This window comes from Passer montanus, unplaced genomic scaffold, assembly GCF_014805655.1.
Source record: "Passer montanus isolate IOZ18808 unplaced genomic scaffold, ASM1480565v1 scaffold22, whole genome shotgun sequence".
In the NCBI taxonomy this organism is placed as follows: domain Eukaryota; kingdom Metazoa; phylum Chordata; class Aves; order Passeriformes; family Passeridae; genus Passer; species Passer montanus.
The window spans coordinates 333718-358512 of NW_024366815.1; the positions used below are offsets into that span (position 1 = coordinate 333718).

The 24795-nt window shown below is 46.9% G+C and overlaps 3 protein-coding genes across 4 annotated transcripts in view; 1 reads left to right on the top strand and 2 right to left on the bottom strand.

The window, feature by feature from the left end:
- The window catches only part of LOC120502461 (myosin-IIIb-like), a 26336-nt gene extending 19630 nt beyond the window's left edge, over positions 1-6706 (bottom strand). The window contains exons 1-5 of the mRNA XM_039709912.1: positions 6559-6706; positions 6424-6489; positions 6220-6350; positions 3418-3520; positions 335-437 (exon numbers count right to left, since the gene is read on the bottom strand). Of these exons, the coding sequence (XP_039565846.1) occupies positions 335-437; positions 3418-3520; positions 6220-6350; positions 6424-6489; positions 6559-6684 (529 nt within the window). The 5' untranslated portion in view covers positions 6685-6706. The remainder of the gene's footprint in view (positions 1-334; positions 438-3417; positions 3521-6219; positions 6351-6423; positions 6490-6558) is intronic.
- ARHGEF39 (Rho guanine nucleotide exchange factor 39) lies at positions 6251-20975 on the top strand. The gene is made up of 11 exons (XM_039709914.1): positions 6251-6376; positions 7805-7893; positions 9163-9347; positions 10263-10357; positions 10758-10878; positions 11867-11985; positions 13687-13757; positions 15521-15649; positions 19195-19424; positions 20288-20376; positions 20555-20975. The coding sequence occupies exons 3-11, from the start codon at positions 9201-9203 to the stop codon at positions 20568-20570; spliced, it is 1017 nt and encodes a 338-aa protein (XP_039565848.1). The 5' UTR covers positions 6251-6376; positions 7805-7893; positions 9163-9200; the 3' UTR covers positions 20571-20975.
- Positions 20976-22525: 1550 nt separating this feature from the next.
- On the bottom strand, positions 22526-23920 carry MRPL17 (mitochondrial ribosomal protein L17). 2 transcript variants are annotated; one of them, XM_039709738.1, is made up of 3 exons: positions 23735-23920; positions 23056-23124; positions 22526-22970 (listed from the first exon to the last, which is right to left on the bottom strand). In XM_039709738.1, the coding sequence occupies exons 1-3, from the start codon at positions 23906-23908 to the stop codon at positions 22713-22715; spliced, it is 501 nt and encodes a 166-aa protein (XP_039565672.1). In that variant the 5' UTR covers positions 23909-23920; the 3' UTR covers positions 22526-22712. The 2 variants fall into 2 exon arrangements, with proteins under 2 accessions (XP_039565672.1, XP_039565671.1); XM_039709737.1 differs by lacking the exon at positions 23735-23920 and adding an exon at positions 23240-23710.
- Positions 23921-24795: the final 875 nt, after the last annotated feature.

Sequence of the window (24795 nt, forward strand, 5' to 3'; positions counted from 1 at the left end):
CTGGAAATGGGCTTCTCCAGGCCGCCTGTGGTCTTAAGAGATTTCTGTTCACCTCTTTCAGCAGAAACAAAGGCTTCTGGCATCACAGAGTATTACTGACACTTACCCTGCACTCTCATCCCCATATTCTTGCTGTACTCCCACTCCACCCAAACCCAGGCCTAATTCCATCCAGGATGTATCCAACAGTGGTTGCTGTGAGATTTTACTTAATTGCACACCCTTCCTACAGGGAGGCATATGCCAAAATTTTACCCTCCACAAGTTTTGGCTGCTCAGTCCACTCCCTCCAGCTCCTAACCACCCCCAGCCTAGTAACTGCCCTTGACTTTACCTGTATTTTTCTGGAAACGCAGCTGTATGTATTTTCCAAAGCGGCTGCTGTTGTCATTCATCACTGTCTGGGCATTGCCAAAAGCTTCAAGTAAGGGATTCACCTAAAACAAGTAAAGAAGCAGAACAACCATTCTTCAGATTAAGCGATCCAATGTAATTTACTTGGAAATATTTATCTTTAGCATTTTCTACTCAGAGTTCAGCTGGAAAAGGAACCACTCCATGAATATGGATGTGCACCTATTTTATCTCTGCCTGGATAAAGAAATTCAAAGAGGCAAATATCACAAAGGCTAAGCAGTGTGAGATTAACAATGATCAGTACAACTGAACTGATGGGATCCCAGTAAGATCACTGAGTCATTTGTTAGATGATAAGGTTGATACCACCTATTTCCACACAGTACCTGCTGTCACTTGATAAACTGAGTGCTATACAACAGCAATAAACAAAGTCACCATGGCACTCAGTTAATATAAGTATGACAGCTTAGCTACTGAAATTTGTAGACATAAGGACAGTGTATTATAAAGAAATTAACAGAACAATCAGACCAGCTTGCTAAGCTGGATGCAAAGGTGGTGAAATGAGAGTTTTTCTGTATTTGAATAAAGAATGCCTGTCAACTGGAAGAACAATGCCTCAGTGTAGATGCCGGGAAGCCTGCTGAACAAAGGTATTATGGTAATCCCCCAAAGGACTAACCTTAGTCCTTGGATATATCTACAGGAACCAAATAAGATGCATATTATTTCTTCACTGTCACCTCTATGCTTTCCAAGGGCAGCTCATCTGGGCTGAAGTGAGTTATTTCCAGTGAAGGAACTGCAAGCTAGCTCTCAGCACTCTGCTGAGCAAACACAGCTCTGCTGCCTGTGGAGCCTGCTCAGGTCAGAAGCAGCCTGGCAGTGTGGCCCAAGCCAGCTCTAAGCAGAGACAGCAGGTGTATCAAGGCCACATTCCCACAACCCAGCACAGGCAGGCACCTTGGATCCACCATGGATGACACCACACTGAATTAACACACCATTCCTGGGCCCAAAGCACTGCACAGGCCATTGGGTTTATGTGTCAATATATTGCAGGAGGAGCTAAAGCTGGTTTCTGTGAGGAGATGCCAGACACTTTCCCCATGTCCAACAGAGCCAATTCCAGCCAACAGAGCCATACAGACTTGCCTGGCCAAGGCTGAGCCCACCACTGACAGTGGCAGTGCCTCTAGGATAAAAACTGCTGCACACCCACAGAAGGGAGAGAGGAGTGAGAATGTCTGAGAGGAACAGCTCTGCAGACATGGGGTCAGTGAAGGAGGAGGGGCAGGAGCTGCTCCAGGAGCCAGAGCAGAGATTCCCCGGCAGCCTGGGCTGCAGCCCTTGGGGAGGCAGCTGTGCCCCTGCAGCCCCTGGAGGCCCAGGGGGAGCAGAGATCCACCTGCAGCCCCTGGAGGAGCCCACACCAGAGCAGGTGGGTGTGCCTGAAGGAGGCTGTGAGCCCATGGAAACCTGTGCTGGAGCAGTGGAGAGAGCTGTGGCCTGTGGAGAGAGCAGAGCAGCCCACACTGGAGCAGCTTCCCTGGCAGGAGCTGTGGCCTGTGGAGAGGAGCCCGTGCTGGAGCAGGTTTGCTGACAGGACCTGTGACCCTGTGGGGGCCCACACTGAAGCACCCTGTTCCTGAAGGACTGTGCCCCATAGAGGGGACACAGGATAGAGCAGTCTGGTCAAAAGAAGTAGCCCAGGGAGAGAGCAGCCTGCTTCTGAAGGAGTGCATCACGTCAAGACACCCACGCTGGAACAGTCTGTTCCTGAAGAACTGTCTACTGTGGGAGGGACCCCATGCTGGAGGAGGTGAAGAGCATGAGGAAGAAAACAGTAGCACAGATAAACTGTGATGAACTGACCTCAACACCCATCCCCTAGATGCCTGTGCTGCTGGAGGGAAGAAGGTAGAGGAAGTGGGAGTCAAGTGAGCCTAGGGAGAAGGGACAAGTTGGGGGAAGATTCAAGATTTGTTCTCATTTCTCATCATCCTACTCTGACATTAGCTGGAAAGAAATTAAATTAATTTTCCCTAAGATGAGCCTGTTTTGTCTGTGATGGTAGTTGTTGGGTGATCTGACAGTCCTTATCTCAACTGATGAGTTTTTGTTATGTTTTTCTACTCCTGTCCAGTTAAGGAGGGGGAGTGACAGAGTGGCTTGGTGGGCACTGGTTGAAGTTAACCTACCACACAGAGAAAGACCTTTATGTTTCTACAGGAAATATGAAAAGACAGACTTTCTTAAGGAGGGGGAGTGACAGAATGGCTTGGTGGGCACTGGTTGAAGTTAACTTACCACACAGAGAAAGACCTTTATGTTTCTACAGGAAATCTGAAAAGACAGACTTTAAATGGTTGAAGTTAACCTACCACACAGAGAAAGACCTTTATGTTTCTACAGGAAATCTGAAAAGACAGACTTTAAAATGAAGCAGTCCAAGAACTCACTGTTGTTAATCTATCACACAGAAGATTTAAAGCATAATTTGTTTAAAAAAACCTCACAACTCCCTGGGGAGAAATTCAAGTGGAAATATTTCAGACCAGAGAGTCAAATAAGTTTCAAAATGAGCTGGCAAAGATATATGAAAAGAGTAAGGATGGCAGTTAGCCAGCTAGTAGGTATTTGCCTGACAGTATAAATAGCCAAGGATGGGTTACTAAACGGTGTGTGAATTCTTCATCCCTCTGTACCATTAAATCAAGGTCTCATTTTTCTAATGGAAATGGCATGTTCCACCTTGTTCTACCTCAAACAGGAAATTATCGAGAAAAATGCCACCAATCTCTTGTAAAAGAGGACATGATAAATGATTGCAGTGGTTTTCTCTAATTTAAGAATAATTTCCACCAAACAGAATTACTGACCTACTAATCCTTCTAATTTGTGGCCAGCTATCTCACCATTCTTGTCCACTATTTTCTTATGTGTGGCCCCCTGATTTCCAGTGGTGATTCACCAGTAGGCTTCCTAAGCCTAATGCAAGATGTCTTGCAGCAGAGCTGCTTTTGCTCCTTCAAGCACCATCCTGCAATGACCTACCTGAAGTATCTGCTGCTCCAGCTGTGAGTTGCCTTTGCATAGGTTCATTATGTGCTGCAACAACAACTTTGTACTCTCTGTTTTTCCAGCACCACTCTCTCCACTGCCAAGAAAAAGCAAAATAAATTCCATCAACCTAAAGTATAGTTGTTCTGCCCCTTATGGCTCAAGTGCTCCATCACTTGAGAGTGCTCTGCAGGAGTTTCACAATTTTTTCAGCCAAATCACTTGTGTGAGTAAAAACTCACGCTACAGCTTTACACATGAACCATGAGGTTTTTCATCAGGGAACTCTTCCCCCTCTGCAAGGGAGTACAGATATACCCCGTGACGCTGTCACATCATGGGATGTATCAGACAGACCATTTGCTCTGCTCAAAAGCCATCTGGTACATCAACTCCCTTGCACATGCTGGAGCCAACAGCTTCCTCTTTCTCCAGAGAGATTTGTCCTATCTACACCACATCCACACCTGGATACTGATCATGAGATGCTGTGGCAGTCTCAGATCTCAAGTGTTTCACACATCCATGTGCCAGACAGCTGGGAATGCAGGTGCAGAGCTGCCCACACTCCCACAGTGCCAGCAGTGCACGTCACTGTTCTGTCACACATCCACGGCACCTCCGCCTCCAAGTCAAACAAGCAGCACTTGGAAAGTGCAGTTTCCCCTGTCCTGGGAGAGGGAATGTACAGTCAGCTAGACAACATGTCCTTAACTGACAACATCACACCAGCTGAGAACCTCAGCATGTGCATGGAAAAAAAATAAATGCAGGAAATGCTGGAGGCATACTTGAGGGCAGGTCCCCATTTCCTTTGAGCCGACCTTTGAGCATGTGGTGTGGCTTTACTGCTTTGTACCTGCCAGTGGCTCTGAGCTTGGTATCAAGTATGTATCACAGGTGGCTAAAAACCTCAAATACAGGTCCCTGATCTCAAGCACAGGTCAGACCAGCACTATCCAAATACATACAAACAAAGTAGGACCATTTTGCCAGTTGAGAACATGTCATCCAGTGTCCCTGCTCAGTATGTCAGATTTCTTTTTATTTTTCAGTAACTTCCCTCCTCTACCAGAAAAAAAAATATCCAACAGCACTTCCATGGTTCAAGCTTGACCTCAGACCCTCCAAAAAGCACAACACCTTCACAAGGCCCTGCAAGCACAGCAGGTGTGTAACTGCCCCATGCTCTGAAGAAATGCTACGTCATCTTCAGGTGACCCAAGAACTGCACTGCAGCACATGCAGGCTATGACTAATGTCCTTTGGGACTGGGAAGGAAAGAGGAGCCAGTAGAATTTGTGGCTGAGGACAATTTGGTAGCAATGATCACTTGTGATCTGGCAGCAGCTGCTTCACCGAACATCACCACTGAAGAATGTGATCCAGACCTCCCAGACTTAGTTGGAGACACCAAAGGGACAGCAGATCCTGCTGTGTTTCTGTGGTGTTGTGGTGAACTGTGGTCTAACAGGAGTGACCTCATCTTCCCTGTTCACACCAACTGTGCTCACGTAGGAAAACTTGTTAATTAGTGTTTCACCACACATAGGGAGGAAAACCACAAACTTCCTGTGACAGTAACACACAGACCAGGTAAAAGGACAGGAGTATATGAGACTCATATCTGAACTGCTGGCAGAAAACAACCAGACCACTGACCACTTCACAATTGTCACAGGTTACTCTTTCTTGACTTCCACCTCCCAAGACAAATGAAATGACCGTTCTCTATCCCCCAAAGCCTCACCATCAGTGCCTCTTGTACCTGCTGACCCCACGGCCACCACTTCCCGAGAGCACTTCAGGTAAAGCACAGGCACCAATGGCATGAAGGCTACAGAAACGAGTGCGGCTCAAGTGCCCCTCAAAGTCAGCTCCCAGGCCCACCAAAACACTCAGCAGTGATTCAGCAGTTGACTTGCACACCACGTAGACCAAAAGTACTGATAAAATTATCAGAAGGCAAATACAAAGGAGCATTAAAACAAACAAGTTGGCAAGTAGCATTTTAACTGAAATGACATTTAAACTGCTCTCTACAACACCCAGCTGTAGAGAAGAGGCAGTTAATGTCTCAAGACTTTCTCCTTGCTGTTCAATGCTTTCTCTGGTGTTGGTGTTGTTTAAGGCTTTCTCTGCTAAATGATGGTACCTGCTGTGCTGCAGAGTTCCAGCAGAACAAGAGTGACAAAATGGAGTAAAACGTTTGTGATACTGGTAGGCTCTGGTAGATTCTTTCTGGTTAAAAGAATCACTTTTCCCCGACTTCAGAGCACAGAACTGCACATGACTTTAAGATCCTCCCTGACCTGATTCTCAAAGGTCTTAGAGCAGAAAAGCATGTTTTAATACTTCCTGCTCTTCGGTTACACTTGGGAAGCTCCACTTTGTGAAAACTGGCTCATTCCATTATCATCCTTCCAACTTTTACTGCAGCTTTTACCACAGAAGTTGTGCTGCCAGAACTGAGCACTCAATGGCTTTTCCCAGAGCTGGATTCCAGTGGCCTGCTCCCCACCAGAAGTGAACCTGGCATCTTTACTGTTATAAAAATTGCTGGCCGATCTGCTCCAGGAAAGCCAGTTTTGTCTGCCCACACGTTCTCACGACATGCCCGCTCATCCGTCTCGAAAGCGGTCGGGATGAAGGATGTGTTGCCAGCGCAGACCGATTTTGACTCACCAACGGAACCGGAGAAGAGCTTCACCCGAACCTCGGGCAGGGAGATCCCAGCGAGAGCTCGGGGGCCGCCCCCGTCCCCCGCCGGCCCCGGGACCCCCGGCCGCCGCTCACCTGATGAGGATGCACTGGTTGCGGGGTCCGCCGCCGCCGCGGCCCAGCATGGCGTGGTAGGCGCGGCTGGCCACGGCGAAGATGTGGGGCGGCAGCGAGTCGTTCTGGAGGCGCCCGTAGCGCTCGGAGACCTGCGGGGAAGCGGCGGCGGAGAGGGGTGAGCGGCCGGGGGGCGGCGGGGCGCGGCGGGGGCGCGGCGCTCACCTCTCTCCCGTAGAGCGGCAGCGGCTGGAAGGGGTTCATGGCGACGAGGATGTCTCCGATGTCGGTCTGTGGGGACGGGACAGCCGGTCAGCCGAGCGCCCGCCGCCGCCCCCCGCCCCGGCCCCCGGCACTCACGTAGATGCGCTGCTGCAGGAAGCGCTCCCGCAGCCCCGCCAGCAGCGCCGCCTCGTCCAACTCGGCCAGCGCCGCCAGGTCCCCGGCCGCGCCGGGCGGGGGGCCACGCTGCCCCAGCGGCACCATCGCCACCCTGCCCTGCCCTGCCCTGCCCTAACCTAAACCTAAACCCGCTGTTGGTGTTCCGTCCCGTCCCGCCCCGATCTCCACCCGCGGAAAGGTCCTGAGCAGGCCGAACCCCTGCGTAGCCAGCCTGACTTTGGTGGTAGTCGCGCTTCGGGCACAAGGCTCAACTGCATGACCCGTAAAAATCCTTTTGGCTAAATTAGTCCCTGATGCCACCAAGTATTTCCTGAATCCGCGTCGCAGTCAGAGAAAAACATTTGGTTAAAGTTTAGTGAATGTTTTTTTAGTGTGCTCATGTGGTTTGGTTTTTTTAAATTTATTTTTTACTGGAAACATTTATTTATTTAAAGCATATTTCATTTGATTAAAAAAACCCAACAAAACAAAAAACCAAAAAACCCCCCCAACTAAACAGAACTCTGATAATGAATAAAACGCTTCAGTTTTGGTCAAGAAAGGCTTTTTGTTCAATCCCGCAAGACTTTTAATGGATCTTTTCTTATCTGCTGAAAAAATATAGTACCCTTGGTTTTGACTGATCCAAAATACACTTTTAGTGCCCTGCAGCACAGGCGAATTGAAGGAGGGCTATCTGCGTGTTTTACTTCTAGTATTAACTCCTGCAATATTTACTCCTTTAGTCCTCAGGGTGGCTGAGGACTAGCTGTGGGCTCCAGAGTTTATCCCTTTCCCTTCCCCTTTCTCTAACCTCACAGTTTGGGATGTGTAGCCATGTGTCCCTTGGAGCTCACCCACTGCGTGTTTGCACTCCTGAGACACCAAAGGGGCTGTGCAATAAGAACAGGAGATTTTTGGAGGGTACTCAAAAAATTTAGAAATGGTGAAGGGGATGCTGCTAATGGTGTACTATAAGGTAGTTAACAGTAATAGAGGGTATTCAGTAGTTTTTGAACATGAGCTGGGGAGAAGCAAGCTGGAGCAGTTCTGTCACTTGTGGGTGAAGTATTTTCTAGTGCACCCACAGGCTGCAGGAAGCTCTCGCCCTACAGACCTCACACAGAATATATTGTGCAATAATGGGAGTGCTAGAACTTCTGTGTGTGAGCAGTAGATGGTCAAACCTGGTATAACTTGTTTGTTTTAATTGTTATATGTTAAGAGAAATTTGGTCTGCGAAATGAAAGCCTTCACTGCAGTCTACGCGGGCTAGAGGCGCTCTGCGAATGGCAGTGCTTTAGTCCATTACTGGTGAGTACTTTGCAACTGCACTTGAATAGAATCATGGAATGGTTTGGGTTGGAAAGGACCTTAAAGACCATCTCCTTCCTAGAGCCCTGCAAAGCCCTGGGACACCTTCCACAGACAGGGTGGTTCAGGGCCCCATCCAGCCTGGCCCTGAACACTTCTGGACCAATGCTAAGCTTAAGGTGGTGTTCCCTGCAGTGCTGCCTCTCCATCCATGCCAGATCTGCCCTGTTTGTCCAAGATGTGGTCTTAGCTAGGCTTGTGGATATGCTGTAAATGAATATGAGCGCAAGCTCTGGAGAAGCTGCTGCTACTATAAAACACTGCACATGTCCCTCAGCTCTCTGGACTTTTGGCAAGTCATTTAATGAGTCCTGGTACTCATTTGATGTGAAACTTTTGTTTCAGACATTCATTTATGTATCTGAAATATATCTGGAAGATGGAGTTTGACAAATCTCCTTCTCTGTGATGACACATCTTTCTGTATTAGTGTATCTTGTCCATGTGGGAAACAGAAATTTTCAGAAGCAACTCGGCTTCCCCGAAACTGCAGACTTGATGCAGGGGCAAGTGTGCAGCTGCCTGCACTGCCTTTTCATCAAAAGAACAATGTCTAACTGGTGTTCTGCTAAAACATGCCTCTTTCTCTGAGTGACAAACAATGTTTTTCTGTGCAACAAAATCATGATACTGTAGCAGAAGAGCAGAACAAACCATGATACTGGTGTGATTCCCAGCAGTTGCTAGGCCTCTCTCACCTCCAGGAGCACAAAGTTAGAAAATGACAAAGCAAACCACTTGCTTCTTAGTAACCTCCATGGGAAAACAAGCAAGAGTGCTCTCTTCTCTTTCCTTGTGGGATGGGGGAAGTCCTGTTACAGTTCCCCCACAAGACAAATCTTATGGTTATTTTCTACTCCTATCCACAGTACCTCTTCCACCCACAAACTTGCTAGAGTTTAACAAGAATTTCAAGCAAAGAATGGGGAGGGCAAGGCACAGGAAGCAGTGGTTTGCACGTGGGATTGTGCACTGATTTTTGCTTGCAGATGAATCATCATTGCTTTCACAGCCTGGTCTCTCTAATGGTGTTCCTCTGTTTGATGCAGGGCCCCTGTGCCCACAGGAGGGAATGCAGAAGGAAACTGTTAATAATGGTTGCTGGCAACTCACTGCCCTTATTTCCTAGGAAAGTGTTTTTAGCTCAGAATCCTCCCCTGCAACATAGGTTATTCTTTTGTTGTGTGCCCATCTTGCTTGTCCCTCCAGGATCCTTTACCTCCCTGTGCATCAACCCTGACTCTGCCATGAGTGCCTCGTCCCTGCCCTTTGTGGTTGGAGCAAACACGGTGGAAGACCAGCGGGCTCGCTGGGAGAGGAAGCGCAGCAGGACAGCCAAGGAACTGCTGGAAACAGAACACAAATACCTTGAGCAGCTGGATTTGGTTCTCACAGTGAGTATTTCTGCCCCTTCTGGTATGTGGATGCCTTCAGACAGCACATACTTATTCGTGTTGCCATGGGGAAGGGTCAAGAGCAGACTCTGGTCCATCCCTAATGCATGGGACACCTGCTGTGGCTGAAAGGTTTCTTGTTGTTTTTCTTTTACCTCCTCTGTAATATTCAGTAGCTCATGGGTTTGGCTTTTTGGCCTTGGTCTGTACACAGACATAAATCTTTTAAGATTTGATTGAATAGGGTGCTCACCTAAGATGCCTGAGATATATTAATTGTAGGGACACAGACAAGAAAAAAATTTATGAACAAGATGGTGAAAAACAGATGCATTGGAGGATACTGAAACAGACTCTTTTCAGTGCTGTAGTACTGTTCCATGTGTTTACAGTTATGGTCAGAGCTACAAGTAAGGCTTACATGTGATGGTGCATATCTTAGGTAGACAGTCACAATACTTGATATCTTTCCAAGCCAAAGAATGTTCAGGCTGCAACTTCTGGCTTCTGCTGTGTGCCACAAGTGGCCTTTGAATGACCTCAGAGATTAATAAACTTTGCATCCTCCCAGTACTTGAAGTGGGCTTATAAAAAAGAGGGAGAGTCACTTTTTACACAGACATGTAGTGACAGGACAAGGAGGAATGGTTTTAAACTGGAAGACAGTAGGTTTAGATTAGATGTTAGAGAGAAGTTATTTACTGTGAGGGTGGTGAGGCACTGTGACACATGGCCCAGACAAGCTGTGGATGCCCCATCCCAAGTGATCAGCCAGTTTGGATGGGGCTTGGAAGATGTCTCTGACCAGGCTGGAACTAGAAGGTCTTAAAGATCCTTTCCAATCCAAACCATTGAGTGATTCTATGATGATTTGTGAGTGCTACCTGTTTGAAATGATTTTTCTTTTTCCCTTAGTACTTTGTGACAATCTTAAAGGCCAAAGGGACGCTGAAGCCTGCTGTGTTGGAAACTATATTTGGGCCCCTGGAGTCCTTATATTCAGCCAGCCAGTAAGTGGACAGAGGATGCAATTCTCCTAATTATATTGGGAGGACTCTTATGTTGATGAGAAAGTAAGATTTGGGGAAATAAGCCTAACACCTTGTAAAACAGGCATTCACTTCTAGCATTGCTAGCCTTGGTGGCACTTGGAGGTGTCCCCAGGAAACTCCTGATCTGTATAACATAACTGGGTACCCTGTTACTGGGCAGTGGTTTAAGCTCAGTAAGCCCATTCCACAAGGTGTTTTGTGGCTTGCTCTCTCACCTCCAAGCACAAATTTTGTATAGAAACTGGATATGAGGTGAAGAATGGTAAAGGCAGGACAGCAAAGGAAGGAATCAGAAGGAGCTGTGAAAATGCCATCAGTAATGTATCTCTCACAAGCTATCTCTGCTCCTTGTGCACAGTGTTCTCTCACTTCACCTGGAGAAAGGGAATTTGGGACCAGGACTGGAAAATTTTTGTCAGAGTCTGGATCTTTATGGCCACTATGCTGAGAATTTGGAGCATGCAAATAAAACCTTGAAGGTAAATATTTACTTTAGTCTTCACATGCTTTCTCTTTTTCCATTCTGTGAAACTGTCACATCCTTCTATTTGTCTTCTGTTTGTGGAGAGATCAGTGTTCTTACTTTTTCTGGCTAGATGAAATTCTGGCTTTCTTCCACAATAAAGTGGTGAAAACTTCTCTACTTAGAGCTTCAAATTTCGGATGCCTTTTCAGGTGTTTGTGTATGTATGTGCATATGGTGAGCACTGCTTTCTCAAACAGTGTTCTGTATTTACTCCCACTCCTTCCTAACTGGCAAGTCTAGAGAGTTTCCAGGCTTTCACTATGATACAGTGATCTCTTTCTAGGAATTGTCAGGTCTCCTAGTCTTTCCCAATACCACCAACTGTATCCTAGTAGTGGGATTTCCTTTTCCTTCACTTTTTTTTTCCTGTGTTGAAGATCATTTTTTTCTTGCCACTTACGTCTTCAAATACAACCTGTTTGCAAGAAATTTCTGCAGAATATATTTTTATTCCAAAGTCCTAAGAATTGTATCTGGAATTTATACCACTCAACTCCCAGTTTTGTCCGTGCTTCTTCCCAGATGCAGAATTTAGTGGGATGTTTCCCTCCTCTTGTCTTTGCATGCATGTATTCATGCTTTGGATTTTCCAAGAGAAAAAGCCATTTTGGATACTTGTCTTAAGGTGACAGGAATGCAGATGTGCATTGCTTTTTCTTGACAGGCATGGCAAAAAGCCACAAGTGCCCTCCTTGTTTTCCTAACTGGGTCAGCCTTCTCTTTTTCTTTAATTTCATTTATGGAGGGGATATCACTTCCATTACCCACTGAAATCAACTACCAGGAGAAAGGGAATGGCTTGCCCACAGCCAAAAAAGAAGTTGATGCTTGTGGGACTGGAGTCCTAAACTCTTAAGTTGAAGTGTTCCAACTTCTGGTACAGACTAGGGCACATAGTTTTTTCTGTAGTCTCAAAGCTATGTCCTTTTTTCTGCATACAGGAGCAAATGAGAAAAAATAAGTCATTCCGGCGGTTTAAGAAACTCCAGGAGACTCGACCTCAGTTTCAAGGGAGAGTGCTAGAGGATCTGCTTCCTTTGCCCCTGCAGAGGCTGCGCCAGTAAGTAAGCAATTGTGAATCTTCAAGGGATTAGCATAAGAAGGGAAAAAGGAGTGTATCACTATCCACTATGAAAGGGAAAGTTGCCTATTGTGTCTCAAAATCAGAGCACAGAGACAGCAATGAAACAGAACTAAGGCTGTGCCTGTAAATTGGAATCAGTGTACATGGATGGGAGATGATGCAGGAAGGCAGTTGTGTTCAGCTTTGGCTCCTTCCTCTAGCTCTTGGGTAGAATTGGAGGCTTTCTGCTGTCTCAGTAGGCTACTGAAGTTTGGCTCTGAATGAAAGCAAGCTGAATGAAGTGCTGCAGAAGTGGTGGTCTCTGCCAGCAATGATTTTGCTCATTTTTTATGCAGATTGCTGACTGGAGCATTGTGACTATTGGAAATGGCTCTTTTTGGAGAGATAAGAGATTAATAAAGGAGAGCTTCTCTTTCCTCTCTGGTTATCAGGGCTGTATGCTTTCCTCAGATATGATGCCTATTACATTTGTCTGAGCCTGAACAGATCCACTCAGGATCATTGCATCTCCTCTTGAGGCACCAAGTCTTCCAGTCTTCAAGAAATGTTTAGACAACATAGTTGGACACGTGTGATTTTTAGGGTTGTCTTAAAAATGCAGAGGGATGAATTGGACTTGGTATGATCCCTGTGGATGCCTTCCAGCTCAGGATATTCTATGATCATCTCCCCTTTGAAGAGGCAAACTGACTGCCTGAGGAGAGTGTTGCATGCACCCATGGGCATCCCTTCCTGGGGGAGGGTGTGTGGGTAATAAAGGTGGTTTTCTGGGAGCCCAGATTCTGCTGCTATAGATCCAGTAGCTGTTTTTCAACCATGATCTTATCTACACTAAAGCAAATGTGAGTGATTGAGCACCACTTTTCTTTGAAAATAACTTTGAGAGATCATACCACAGTCTTTCATGTAACTTTATGTAATGTTTTTAATTAGCTTGACAGAAGTAAACATTAAGCTGATTGGTGGGTTTTTATCATAATTCTTTGGATAATTCATTTAAATTTGCAAAACAGCAGTATATTTGTTGCTGTCCAACTATTTGGAAAAATGTGAGTATTTTGATTAAAAGTCTAGTTTTTTCATTAATCAGTTCTATCATGTTCAAATTTCTTTAAAACTCTGTTAACATATGCACCAGGTCATATGAGTTCTGCCAGTTTGTGAATCTGTTAAGTTCCTTCTGTTTGACTTTACTGGGGAAAGCATTTGCAGAGATCTTATCCTCTCCACTAAAGACTGGAAAGGAAAAAAAGAAAGAGGAGGGTCCTAATTCTTATAGAAATGCCTTTATTTTCTTGTGTGGGCAGGAAACATGGTATGAATACCACCATTCATATACTATTAAAAATAGACAGTTCAAAGAGAAATTTGCTGCTTATTGAAGGCGATAACAAAGGATGAATTCTGAGAGAGCCTCATGATCTTAGGTGATTTGTGAGTCTGCTCCTGTTGGATCCCCAGGAAAAGCCAAAGGTTTTCAGATGTACAAAATACTTGGGTTATTTTAGCCGAGACATTTGATGATAAAATGAATGTGAATGAAGTGTGACCAAAACTGCCTGGTTAGGCTTGCTCTGTCTCCCAGCTGAGTGTTGTTCACTGTGCTGTTACTAACAGGAGGTGCTGCTGCTGTTCCTGGTATCTTGTTGTGAATTAAACCTGCTCTCTCCGCCTCAGGTACAAGCATTTCTTCAGAGATCTGCTGGAGAACACCAGCCCAGACACTGCTGAGTACCAGAAACTTGCAAGTAAATGCTGGCGCTTTGATCAATGATATACTCTTTACTAAGAATATTCTGACTCCCACCTACTGCCTGGTTCCAAAGGGAAAAAATCTTCCTCTCTCTCTAGGGTTCTAGTGGATTATCATTTTCCTTCTCCACCTTGATCAAGATGTCCCTGAGAACATGTTAGGAATAAAAATATAGAGTAACTGCCTGCGAAAATGGCCTAATATTTAGGTTGGAGAAATGGCAGCTTGTTTTTGGTTTGTTTTTTTTTTTTTAATCTCTGCTGCTTGTGAGGCACTGGAACAGGTAGCTCAAGATATTTGTTGATGCCCCATTCCTGCAAGAGTTCAAGGACAGGCTGGATAAGGTCCTGACCAATGTAATGTATTTGAAGGTGTCCCTTCCCATGGGAGGCAGGTTAGAACAAAATGATATTTAAGGTCCCTTCCAACCCAAACTGTTCTCTGACTCTCTTGGTCACATGCCTCTAGGATAATTCGTCTCCTTCATGCTGTATCCAGTCACTAGAGATGTCCCCCAGGGCTCAGTATCAGGATCAGTCCTGTTTAATATCTGTATTGATGATGTGGGTGAGGGAATTGAGAGCACCCTCAGCCAGTTTGCAGATGGCACCAAGCTGGGTGTGAGTGCTGACCTGCTGGAGGGCAGGGGGCTCTGCAGAGGGATCTGCACAGGCTGGATCCATGGGCCAGGGCCGGTTGTGTGAGGTTCAGCCAGGCCCAGTGCTGGGCCCTGCCCTTGGGTCACAACAACCCCAGGCAGTGCCCCAGGCTGGGACAGCGTGGCTGGAACGCTGCCCAGTGGGAAAGGAGCTGGGGCTGCTGCTCAACAGTGGCTGAACATGAGCCAGGGCGTGCCCAGGTGGCCAAGAAGGCCAAGGACATCCTGAATGTATCAGCAATGGTGTGGCCAGCAGGACCAGGGCAGGGACTGCCCCTCTGTGCTGGGCACTGGTGAGGCCACACCTCAAATCCCATGTCCAGTTTTGAGCCCCTCACTGCAGGAGAGACACTGAGGTGCTGCAGCGAGTCCAGAGAAGGGCAGTGGAGCTGGAGAGGGGTCTGGAGAACAAGTCCTGTGAAATGTGGCTGAGGGAGATGGAAGCGTTTAGTCTGGAGAAAAGGGGAGACCTGATCACTCTCTACAAGTACCTGGAAGGAGGTTGTGGCTAGCTGGGGTTTGGCCTCTTCTCACAGGTAACAAGCAGCAGGATGAGAGGAAATAGCTTCAAGGTGTGCTAGGGGAAGTTCAGAATGGACATTGGGAGGCATTTCTTAATGGAAAATGTTGTTAAACACTGGAATGGACTGCCCAGGGAAGTAGTAGAGTCACCATCCCTGAAAATGTTCAAGAAATGACACTCAATGCCATGGTCTGCTTGACAAGGTGGTGTTCAATCCTAGGTTAACTCAGTGATATCAGTGGTCTTTTCCAATCTAAATGATTCTGCGGTTTTTACAAGCAGTTAACACCACTTGTAGGGCATTTTTCAGTTTTTGCTTCCAAATCCCGGAAATTATTCCTCTCTCTCTGATATTTCATTGGCAGATGTTTTCTAGAACTGTAGAATTGTTAGCTGGAAAGAGGACTCTGGAGGTGATCTAGGCCAATCTCTCACAGAAATTTCTGAATAAAGGTGTTGTTGGTACTTGGTTTAAAACTTTTCTTCTTAATTTCATGCTGTCTTTTCTGAGCAAGATGTATAAGGTGAAATATGTATTCATTTGTGATAACTTCAGAATATGCTGCCATAATTTCAGAGACTGTGAAATCTGTTTGTGAAGTATCTCACTGGGTCCAAGACATCTTTGATAAGAGAGAGAACTCCTTGCAGCTACTTCGGGTTCAGAAATTGCTCAAAGGACAAAAGACTCAGGTTTTGACTCCAGGTAGGTCTTACTGACAACTCTGTTTTTCTTCTGCCATGCTGAGATATGTGTACATATGTTCTCCTTCATCTCTGACTCAACTCACATTAACCAGTTTTCCCCTTCTGCCTAAATTCCACAGATAGGTGGTAAAGGAGTATGACTACTTATTCAAGCACTGTTTTTTGGGTTTTTTTTTTAATTAATAATTTTTGAATAAGGATAAGCAACAGCTTAATTGCCTGACATTCAGATAGGAGAAGATGATGATGTGTTTAGAAACTCAGGAACCCAAGAAGATCAGGAGTGTAAGTCCCAGATGGGAATGAAAGAGAGACACTAAATGCTTTTGGCAGAGTGTAAGCAGTGGCATTATCCCTACTCCATTGCAGGAACCACAGATTCCTGAGTATCAAGGGCACAAGAACTGTGTTGTTGTTTACATAAAGCTACAAGATTAATGTCATTCTGTTCTCACCCTTCAAATGAAGAATTTTCTTTAAACTGAGACAGAAATCACTGTGTTTGTGTTGATTGTTGAGACAGATAAAGCCACGGTCACCGGCACATAAGAACATTTCAGTGGATAGATCTCTTTTGTGACTGGGTGCTCTCCATGCCCGCACTCTGAGCTATGTAGGAAATATTGTGAGAAATGTGCCCAGTCTGGACAATTATGAGATGGTAATCTGGGGCCTCACCTGCAGCCTCACTCAACTCTGCTATGGCAGAGGTTATCCAGGCACAGTGCTACAGCTGGAGAGGAGTGTTAAAGTCACTGCGTGTGAAGGTCTCTAATGCAAGAACCTCCAGGTGCTTGTGAATGTGGTTGTAATTAACACATGTGGATTTTGGGATGAAAAAATCTTTCCCCACTGGGATGGGAAAAAATTCAGAAGGGTAAAACTGACAAAGCTCATGGGCTGAGGTAAAGGCAGTTTAACAACCTGTTCATGCAAGCAAAGCTATGCAAGGAATTCATCCATCACCTGCCACGGGCAGCAGGTGTTCAGTTATTCCAAGGAAAGGGCTCTGACCAGGGCTCTGCCACACATTGTGGTTACCTAGAAAGACAAGAGCCATCGCTTTAAAACTCCTCCCTTTCCCTCTTCTTTGCCCAGCATAACAGGCTGAACATGATGCCATATGATATAGAATGTCCCTTTGGGGATTTCGGATCAGCTGTCCCAGCTGTGACCCTTCCCACATTCATGTGCATTCCAACCTCCTCACTTGTGGCTTGAGGAGCAGAAAAGACCTTGATGCTGAGCACTGCCTGCACAGAAATAAACAAGAGATCCCTGTGCTGTCAGTGGTGTTTTTAGTGCAAATCCAAACCAGCCACTATGGGAAAAAATAACTCTAGCCTAGCGAAACCAGCATAGGTAGAACAAAGGCTACTTATCAGAGGTCATTCTCAAAGATGCTCAGTCAATGGACAGATTCATTTACAATTCTCTTTCCTGTCCTTAGAATATTTTTGTGCTGATAGGTGAAAGGGAGCTCACACAAGTGTGCTCTGCTTATACTGAGCAGAAGCGTGTGTGGGGGTGCCTGGGCACACTTGGGGTAGTGTGTAAGTAAAAAGGTAAATCAGTTATCCTGATTAATGTTAGAACTAATAAGCTAAAACCATGAAAACAAACAAATACCCCCAAACAGTGTAACTAGACCAGAAATGGCAGGCGTTTGAAAGTGTTTTGTCCACTGATTATTTTGGGCTCTGAAAAATCTGAGACGTAGGAGGATGAGCGTTGAGGGTCAGTAAAGGCATTTCCATCATCTAGGACAGAGAATTCTTGTAGTCATGTTTTCCACTGGCTGGAGTTACATAGTTATCATTGGATATGAGAAGCACAAATGTAAGAGGCAGCTGGGGCTTGCTAGTTTTGGGCCAGCTTTCCAGAAACAAAATAGCTTTTGCAGGACAGTTAAGATTGTGTCCTGTTGCCAGGAAGGAGCAGGAGAGAAAACAAAATGCTGTAGATTCAGAGCAAAGGGGCAGTGTTGGAGATGGGTATCTCACATTTGCCAATGTCTCTGAGATGTTCTGCTCCCAGTGAGAGACCCTGCTTTTCTTGCTGCCTTCCACATTCAGGACAAATACTCTATCAGCCAGAACTGCCTCCTTAACTGAGCACAATGTTCTGCTATCCAGAGCTTCCCCTGGGATATTTTCTTGCCCTTCTATAACAACAATTTCCTAAAACTTGTACACCTGGGAATCCTGGACATGGATCTATATTCCAAGACTTTCAGTACAGTCTGGATCAGATTGTATGCCTGGGAGTCTGATCAGAGCATAGTCTGAGGAAAACAGCTCCCAGGCCAGCCCCATGCTTCTGACACCTTCCTCCCATTTGTTTTTTTTGAACCTGGATTGATTCCTGCACCTGTCCTTTCTCTTCCTCAGTTTCTTGTTCAGGTAAGAGGAGTGGTTCCAGCGGAATAAGCTAAGCAGGAATTAATTCACTTCTTTGTTTTGTGACTGTAGCATTCTAATAAGACACAATCCACAACAAACACAACACTGTATTTTTATTCTAAAAGATATTTATAGCTCATGAAGAAGCTAAGGCATGAAAGAGTGGCTGAAATTCCCTGGCACAGGTTTCCTAAACAAGATCAGGTGGCAATACTTTGTTATGGATTTACAGTTTTGTAAATAATCTTACTAGAAGGTGTACTCCTAATTCCCATGAGTTGATGGCTATCTTCCACAATAATCTTAGTAAGAAGTCCTGCTTTATTTTATTTCATTATTATTTTTTAATTTCTGCTTACAGCTAGGCTTATCAAATTGTTTTAATTACTTTCCTCCTGCTTTCTTTTCCTCTTGTTTTATCACAATTAATTTCACAGGTGGATGACACTGGGCTCTGTTCTGCAAGAGAGGTTGATAAGGTTGCTTATTCAGACCTTCCTCATTTTCTATCTCCTTTCATGCCTTCTCTTTAGAATAGTAATCTGCAGTCTGTATTCTCTTGGCTACTGTAGGTCTGTATATAGTTAGATGACCTGTGAAATGCGGTTTTGTTTTGTTTTGGGGAGGTTTTTTGAGCTTATTATTTTATTATCACACACCTACAAAACAAGGAAAAAATTATAAGTTTTCAAACCTGAAGCTAGTTTCTGTTATAGCACTAATGACAAACAACTGGGCAACACAATTTGAGATAGTTCATGATGTGTTTTCTGAAGGCTTATGTCAATTCAAAGGTATGCATGCTGTTCTCGAAGCGTGTTTTTGTTCTGATCACTTTAAACAGACTTGCATATGATAATATACTCTTAGTTAAAACAGCAGATATTAACAACTTCAGCTGCTCCTCATACAATAAACGTTTTGGGCTAGTTTCTGCTTCTGCACGGGTGCTATCTGCACTGGTGAGCTGGATCCAGCTGACATCCAGTGCCTTCTAGTGGCTGGAATTGATGTGGAACACAGAAACGTACAAGGGTGGCTCAGCCTGTATTCCTGTTTGTCTCGTTACATCCTTTACTTTTTATTCCTGCCTGCCCTCCCTCAGATCTCATAGCTGTCTCTGTTTCCCCGGCATGCCCAGGGCGCTGGTATATCCGGGAAGGCTGGCTCTTGGTGGTGCCTGCAAAGGGAGAAGAGCTGAAGCGCAGGATGTTCTTCCTGTTCTCTGACATCCTCATCGCAGCGAAGCCCTGCCACCCCCTGCACCTGCTGAACTCCAACAAGCTGTGCTGCCAGGCTGTCTACCCGCTCCACCAGTGCTCAGTGGATAAAGTGTTCGGCCACACGTGGAGCCAGGGAGGGCTCCTCAGTGTAAGTCTTCCCACCTGTGCCAGGCAGAAGTGCCAGTGGAGTCAGCCCTGTAAGCCTGTCTCCAGCTGTCTCAGCAGCAGAGGGACCGAGAGATGATGACAGTGGTGACAAAATGCAGTGAGCAAGTCTGAGTTAGGGCAACCCTTCCCTTCTTGAGTGATGCAGGTACTTTTCCTTTCATGGCGTGGAGCCTCCTGCACTCTCTGGGGTTACAGGCTGCTGGTTGCTTCACGTAGCTCAGGTGAGGAGGCTCCACCAGCACTCTGACATGCCCTCATCAGAGCTACAAGTTTGGGGGCAGCCCCACACTTGCGTGACAATGAATTACACTGATTACAGACTGAATACATAGAAAAACAGAGAATGAAAAAGACCTGGATGTTATTACAACAGATGATGGCATCTAACTCCCTGAGGGCTGCAGATTGACAGGGACCAGAGTCTTCAGTAGGGGTTTCAAGGTCAGCTCTTCCAAGGCTGCACCTGGGGCTCTTAGCTCTTTTCTTGTGAGTTATGACAAAGAACTTTTTGAGCAAGCTGTGACCTGTAGATGATGATAGTGGAAGGACCCCTAGGAACATTGAATATGGTAGAAAACTGGATGAGCTGCTGAGAATTCTAATTGCTTACCTTCAAACAGGTCAGAATGAGCTGTCAACTGACTGGAAACAGTGGACAAGACTGACACTTGTTCTGTACTGTGCAGTCTCTGGCTTCACTCAATATTAAGACTAAATTTTTCTATGGGGGGAAAATAAGGGGTAAAAATCAGCATGCAGGGACTGAATTCAGTGGTGATGATTTTCCTTTTACTGGAGTTGCTGTCTTGGCAAGGAATGCCACAGATCCTGCTTGTGTTTCAGCTTTCCTTTCCACACAAGACACTGCTGTTGATGTCCAGCAACCAACAAGAGATCAATGACTGGTACCAGAGTCTCACAGCTGCAGTCAGGTAGGCATCCAGGTTCCAGAGGTGGGAGGACAGGACAAGAAAAAGACGTGAACTCTGGGACCTGTGTGTGGTTTTAAGGATGATGGAAGCAGCCTGATCTGGCAATCAGGATACAAGGGAATAATGAGGACAGATTTCCCGTATTAACTGTGAATTTCCCCTTTGTTTTCCTCTACAGGCAGCTGAAAGCCTGACCCACCTGACTGCCTGGCAGGACAAACACCCTCATGGCAGAAGCTTCCACAATCTTACAAAATGTTCAGGGACATATAGTAGCACTGAATTGAGAAGGACTACACACTGTGTTTGTGAGATGATGCATGCTTTGTTAGCTGCCCTAATGTTCATACAGATACTGCAAAAAAAGCATTTGTACATAAAAAAACCCCAACAAACATGTATCAAGAATTTTTCCCCAATTTAGCTTAGAAGCATCAAGCTTTTTTGCACTTTAGTAAACTCAAGATCACTTAAGGTCAAGCAGTTGGGAGTGTGACTTGTTTTCCCTCATCAAATGTTTTTTAAAGGAATTTTTTTATTTTGTTAAAGCCTCAGCATGGACTTTTAATAATGTGGAAGTTGTGCAGCAGTTTGGTTCAGAAAACATCTATTTCAATATGGTCAGCTGCAAAGAGAACAACTTCAAGGTTATTAGAAACATAAAGATTAAAGTCTATCTGACTGACGTCATAGCAGTTTGACTGTTTTTTCTTCTCCCTTAAGCAGTACCACCTATCTTTAATTTCTCACTGGCGTTTATTAAAACAGAACTGGTACTGTGTGAGATAAGTGTCTCAAAGAGAGAATATATAATGGGGGTTCTTTGTCCTTCCATACAATTAGCTTGCTATACAGGGCCACTTGTTTAAATACCTTGTTTGTAGAACTTGGGAGGAAGAAATGCAACAAAGTTTAGGAAGCCACACTGGTTCCACTGTGTTTTGCCACGAAAGGCTGGGTTATTTTGTTAAAGCCTCAGCATGGACTTTTAATAATGTGGAAGTTGTGCAGCAGTTTGGTTCAGAAAACATCTATTTCAATATGGTCAGCTGCAAAGAGAACAACTTCAAGGTTATTAGAAACATTAAAGTCTGTCTGACTGACGTCATAGCAGTTTGACTGTTTTTTCTTCTCCCTTAAGCAGTACCACCTATCTTTAATTTCTCACTAGCGTTTATTAAAACAGAACTAGTACTGTGTGAGATAAGTGTCTCAAAGAGAGAATATATAATGGGGGTTCTTTGTCCTTCCATACAATTAGCTTGCTATACAGGGCCACTTGTTTAAATACCTTGTTTGTAGAACTTGGGAGGAAGAAATGCAACAAAGTTTAGGAAGCCACACTGGTTCCACTGTGTTTTGCCACGAAAGGCTGGGCCAGGTGTTCTTGAAGTCCTTTCCAACTGGGTATTCCATCCTGTGATTTTACATTTGGGTTGGTTTTGTTTTGGGTTTTTTTCCCCCCCTTCAAACTTACAGCTAGGACTTTCAAGTACTAGCTGTGCCTGAAATTAAAGACAAAGCTAACAAATTAAGATTCTTATTGCTCAGTATCACTCTGAAAAAGTTCTGATACTCCCCCTTTTTGTTCCAATAGAGTAATAGAGATGTCTACTGCAATTCTGCCCTGAAGCTGGGGTCTGTCAAGCTCTTGCTAGATTACTATGACACATGCCTGTTACCACCTCATAAGACAAGTTTCTTTTGTTGTCTCTTTATAGTACTTAGCTCAGTCTTACCATCCTATTTGCATTCGGTGATTTTTAAACAGCAGAAGTATCTTATTTCTCACCAAACTTCCCATCCTGAAATGCTGAACACTGGCTCCTAGAACACACGTTGGCAAACCCATTTTTCTGGAAAAAACTATTAACTTACAAGCACAGGAATTATTATGCTGGGGAGGTTTATGTAGGACATTAAGAATTTCTTCACAGAAAGGGTGAATAGACACAAATGAGCTGCCCAGGATGTGATGGAGTCATGGTCCCAGTCACACCTGGAGGTGTTAAAATTAAGACTGGATATGGCACTTAGTGCCATGGTCTGGCTGACATGGTGGTGTTTGATCATAGGCTGGATTTGATAGCTTCAGAGGTCATTTCTACCCTAAATACTTCACCAAACACAGCTCAAACACAAGCAAACGGACTTTCCGAACAAAGTTTATTTACACAGAAAACATCAATCATCAGGGCTCCTAGCTGGATCTCCTTCTCCTGCCGAGTCTCCAAACCACTGCAAGCAGCCAACAAACTCACAAGCCCTCACCGAGGCAACTTCCATCACCCTCCAGCCCTCCTCCCACACCTTCCCCTCCCTGGGGCAGCGCGGCTCTAGACGGGGGTGCCGCGGGGCGCCCGCTGCGCGTCCTGCCGGTAGCCCTTGAGCAGCTGGTTCAGCAGCGTCTTGTCGGAGTCGCGGCGCGGGCGGACGAGCGGCGGCAGCGGGTTCCCCTTCAGCTCGATCACCGCCATCTTCGCGCGGTCCAGCCCGTCCCGGTTGGGGATCTGCAGCAGCCGCGTGTAGCTGCCGGGGTGCGGCTGGAAGCGGGGCGCCAGCACCTTGAACAGCTTGTGGATGAGGTCCTTCTCCTGCGGGGCGGCACGCTCAGCCCCGGCGCCGCGGCGGGCCGGGACGGAACTTGGGATCAGCTGGAAGGGGCTGGGGGGTACTTACGGTCAGCCAGAAATCCGCCATGCGCATGGCGCGCTCGTCCTTGTCCCCCCGCTTGGCGTAGTCGATGAGCTGCGGGGAGGAAGGAGGCGGCGAGTCAGGAAGGAGGCGGCGGGTGAGGAAGGAGGCGGTGGGTCAGGGAGGCTCGGCCGCCCCCCGGCCCGGCCCGGCCCGGCTCGGCGCTCACCCGCTCGGCGTAGCCGCGCATCTCGTCGGCCCGCTCCACCGACCGCCCGCCCGGCCGCCGCCGCCGCCGCCTCCCGGCAGCGCCCGGGCGCCGCGCAGCGCGCCGGGAACTGTAGTCACGGCCGGAACGGGTCACCCTGGAGGGGCTCCGCGGCGGGACACCCGCTCCAGCCGCCGGGCTCGAACAGGGCTGTCCTGGAGCGCACGGCACAGGAACGCGTCCATGCCGTTCTTGAGTATCTCGGGTAAGGGAGACTCCGCTGCCTCTCCGGGAAATCTCTTCCCGTCCTCGGTCACCCGAACGAGTGAAGAAATTCTTCCTCCTGCTCAAGGGGGACTTCCTGTGCACCAGTTTCGGCGCGTTGTCTCGTGTGTGCGGCTCGGAGCCTGGTGCATCCCCTGACCCCTCCCTGAGACGCTGACAGACGTGGATGAGGTCTCCTCTCAGTCTCCTCCGGAGGCCGAACATGCCCAGCTCGCCCGGCTCGGCGCTCACCCGCTCGGCGTAGCCGCGCATCTCGTCGGCCCGCGCCCAGGGCGTCTCGATGCGCTCATGGCGCACCAGCGCTGTCACCAGGTTCCGCAGCAGGTCCAGACGCGACCGCGGGCTGAGCCCCAGCCGGCGGTACACGCGGCCATGCGAGATGGCGGCCGCCAGCGACAGCCGCATCCCGCCCAAGGGGGACTTCCTGTGCACCAGTTTCGGCGCGTTGTCTCGTGTGTGCGGCTCGGAGCCTGGTGCATCCCCTGACCCCTCCCTGAGACGCTGACAGACGTGGATGAGGTCTCCTCTCAGTCTCCTCCGGAGGCCGAACATGCCCAGCTCGCTCAGCCTTTTCTCATAAGAGACGCTCCAGCAATTTAATTCCTTTTGCCACCCTCCACTGGACCCGCTCCCGGAGCCCAGAACTGGGCACAGCGCTCCATGCTGAGCAGAGGGACACGATCACCTCCCTCGCCCTGCTGGCACTGCCTTTGCAGCCGCGGACCGGGACAGGGAACCGGGACGGGGAGCCGGGACAGGGAAGCGGGACAGGGAACCGGGACAGGGAGCCGGGACAGGGAGCCGGGACAGGGACCGGGACAGGGAGCAGGGACAGGGAGCCGGGACAGGGAGCCGGGATAGGGAACCGGAGCGGGGAGATGCTTGCGGGTGCGAAGGAGCAGCGCCGCGGCGATCCAGGGTCCCGGCGGTCCTCTGTGAATTCTTTTTAAAACTATCGTGTTTAAGTTAATTTAAAAAGCAGATTTTAAAATGTCTGGCTTTAATACACCAAACTACAACTGATTAAAAGGAAAAGGACTGCATCACGTCATACGACTTCCATCGGGCTTTCCCCAAATGCGCACATCAAGTGACTGAGATCCTGCTTTCCGTGAGTTCTTGACAGTTCCGTTATCCTCATACAGTCACGGAACAATACTACCAGCAGGATCCTCAGTCCAACCGAAGCCAGTTTTTACTATGACTGTTCTAACTTTTCTCATTTTTTTCTCCCCACCCCCCCACCCCCCTTGTTCATTTAACTTTGTTTACACCTTTTCCCGCATATCGGG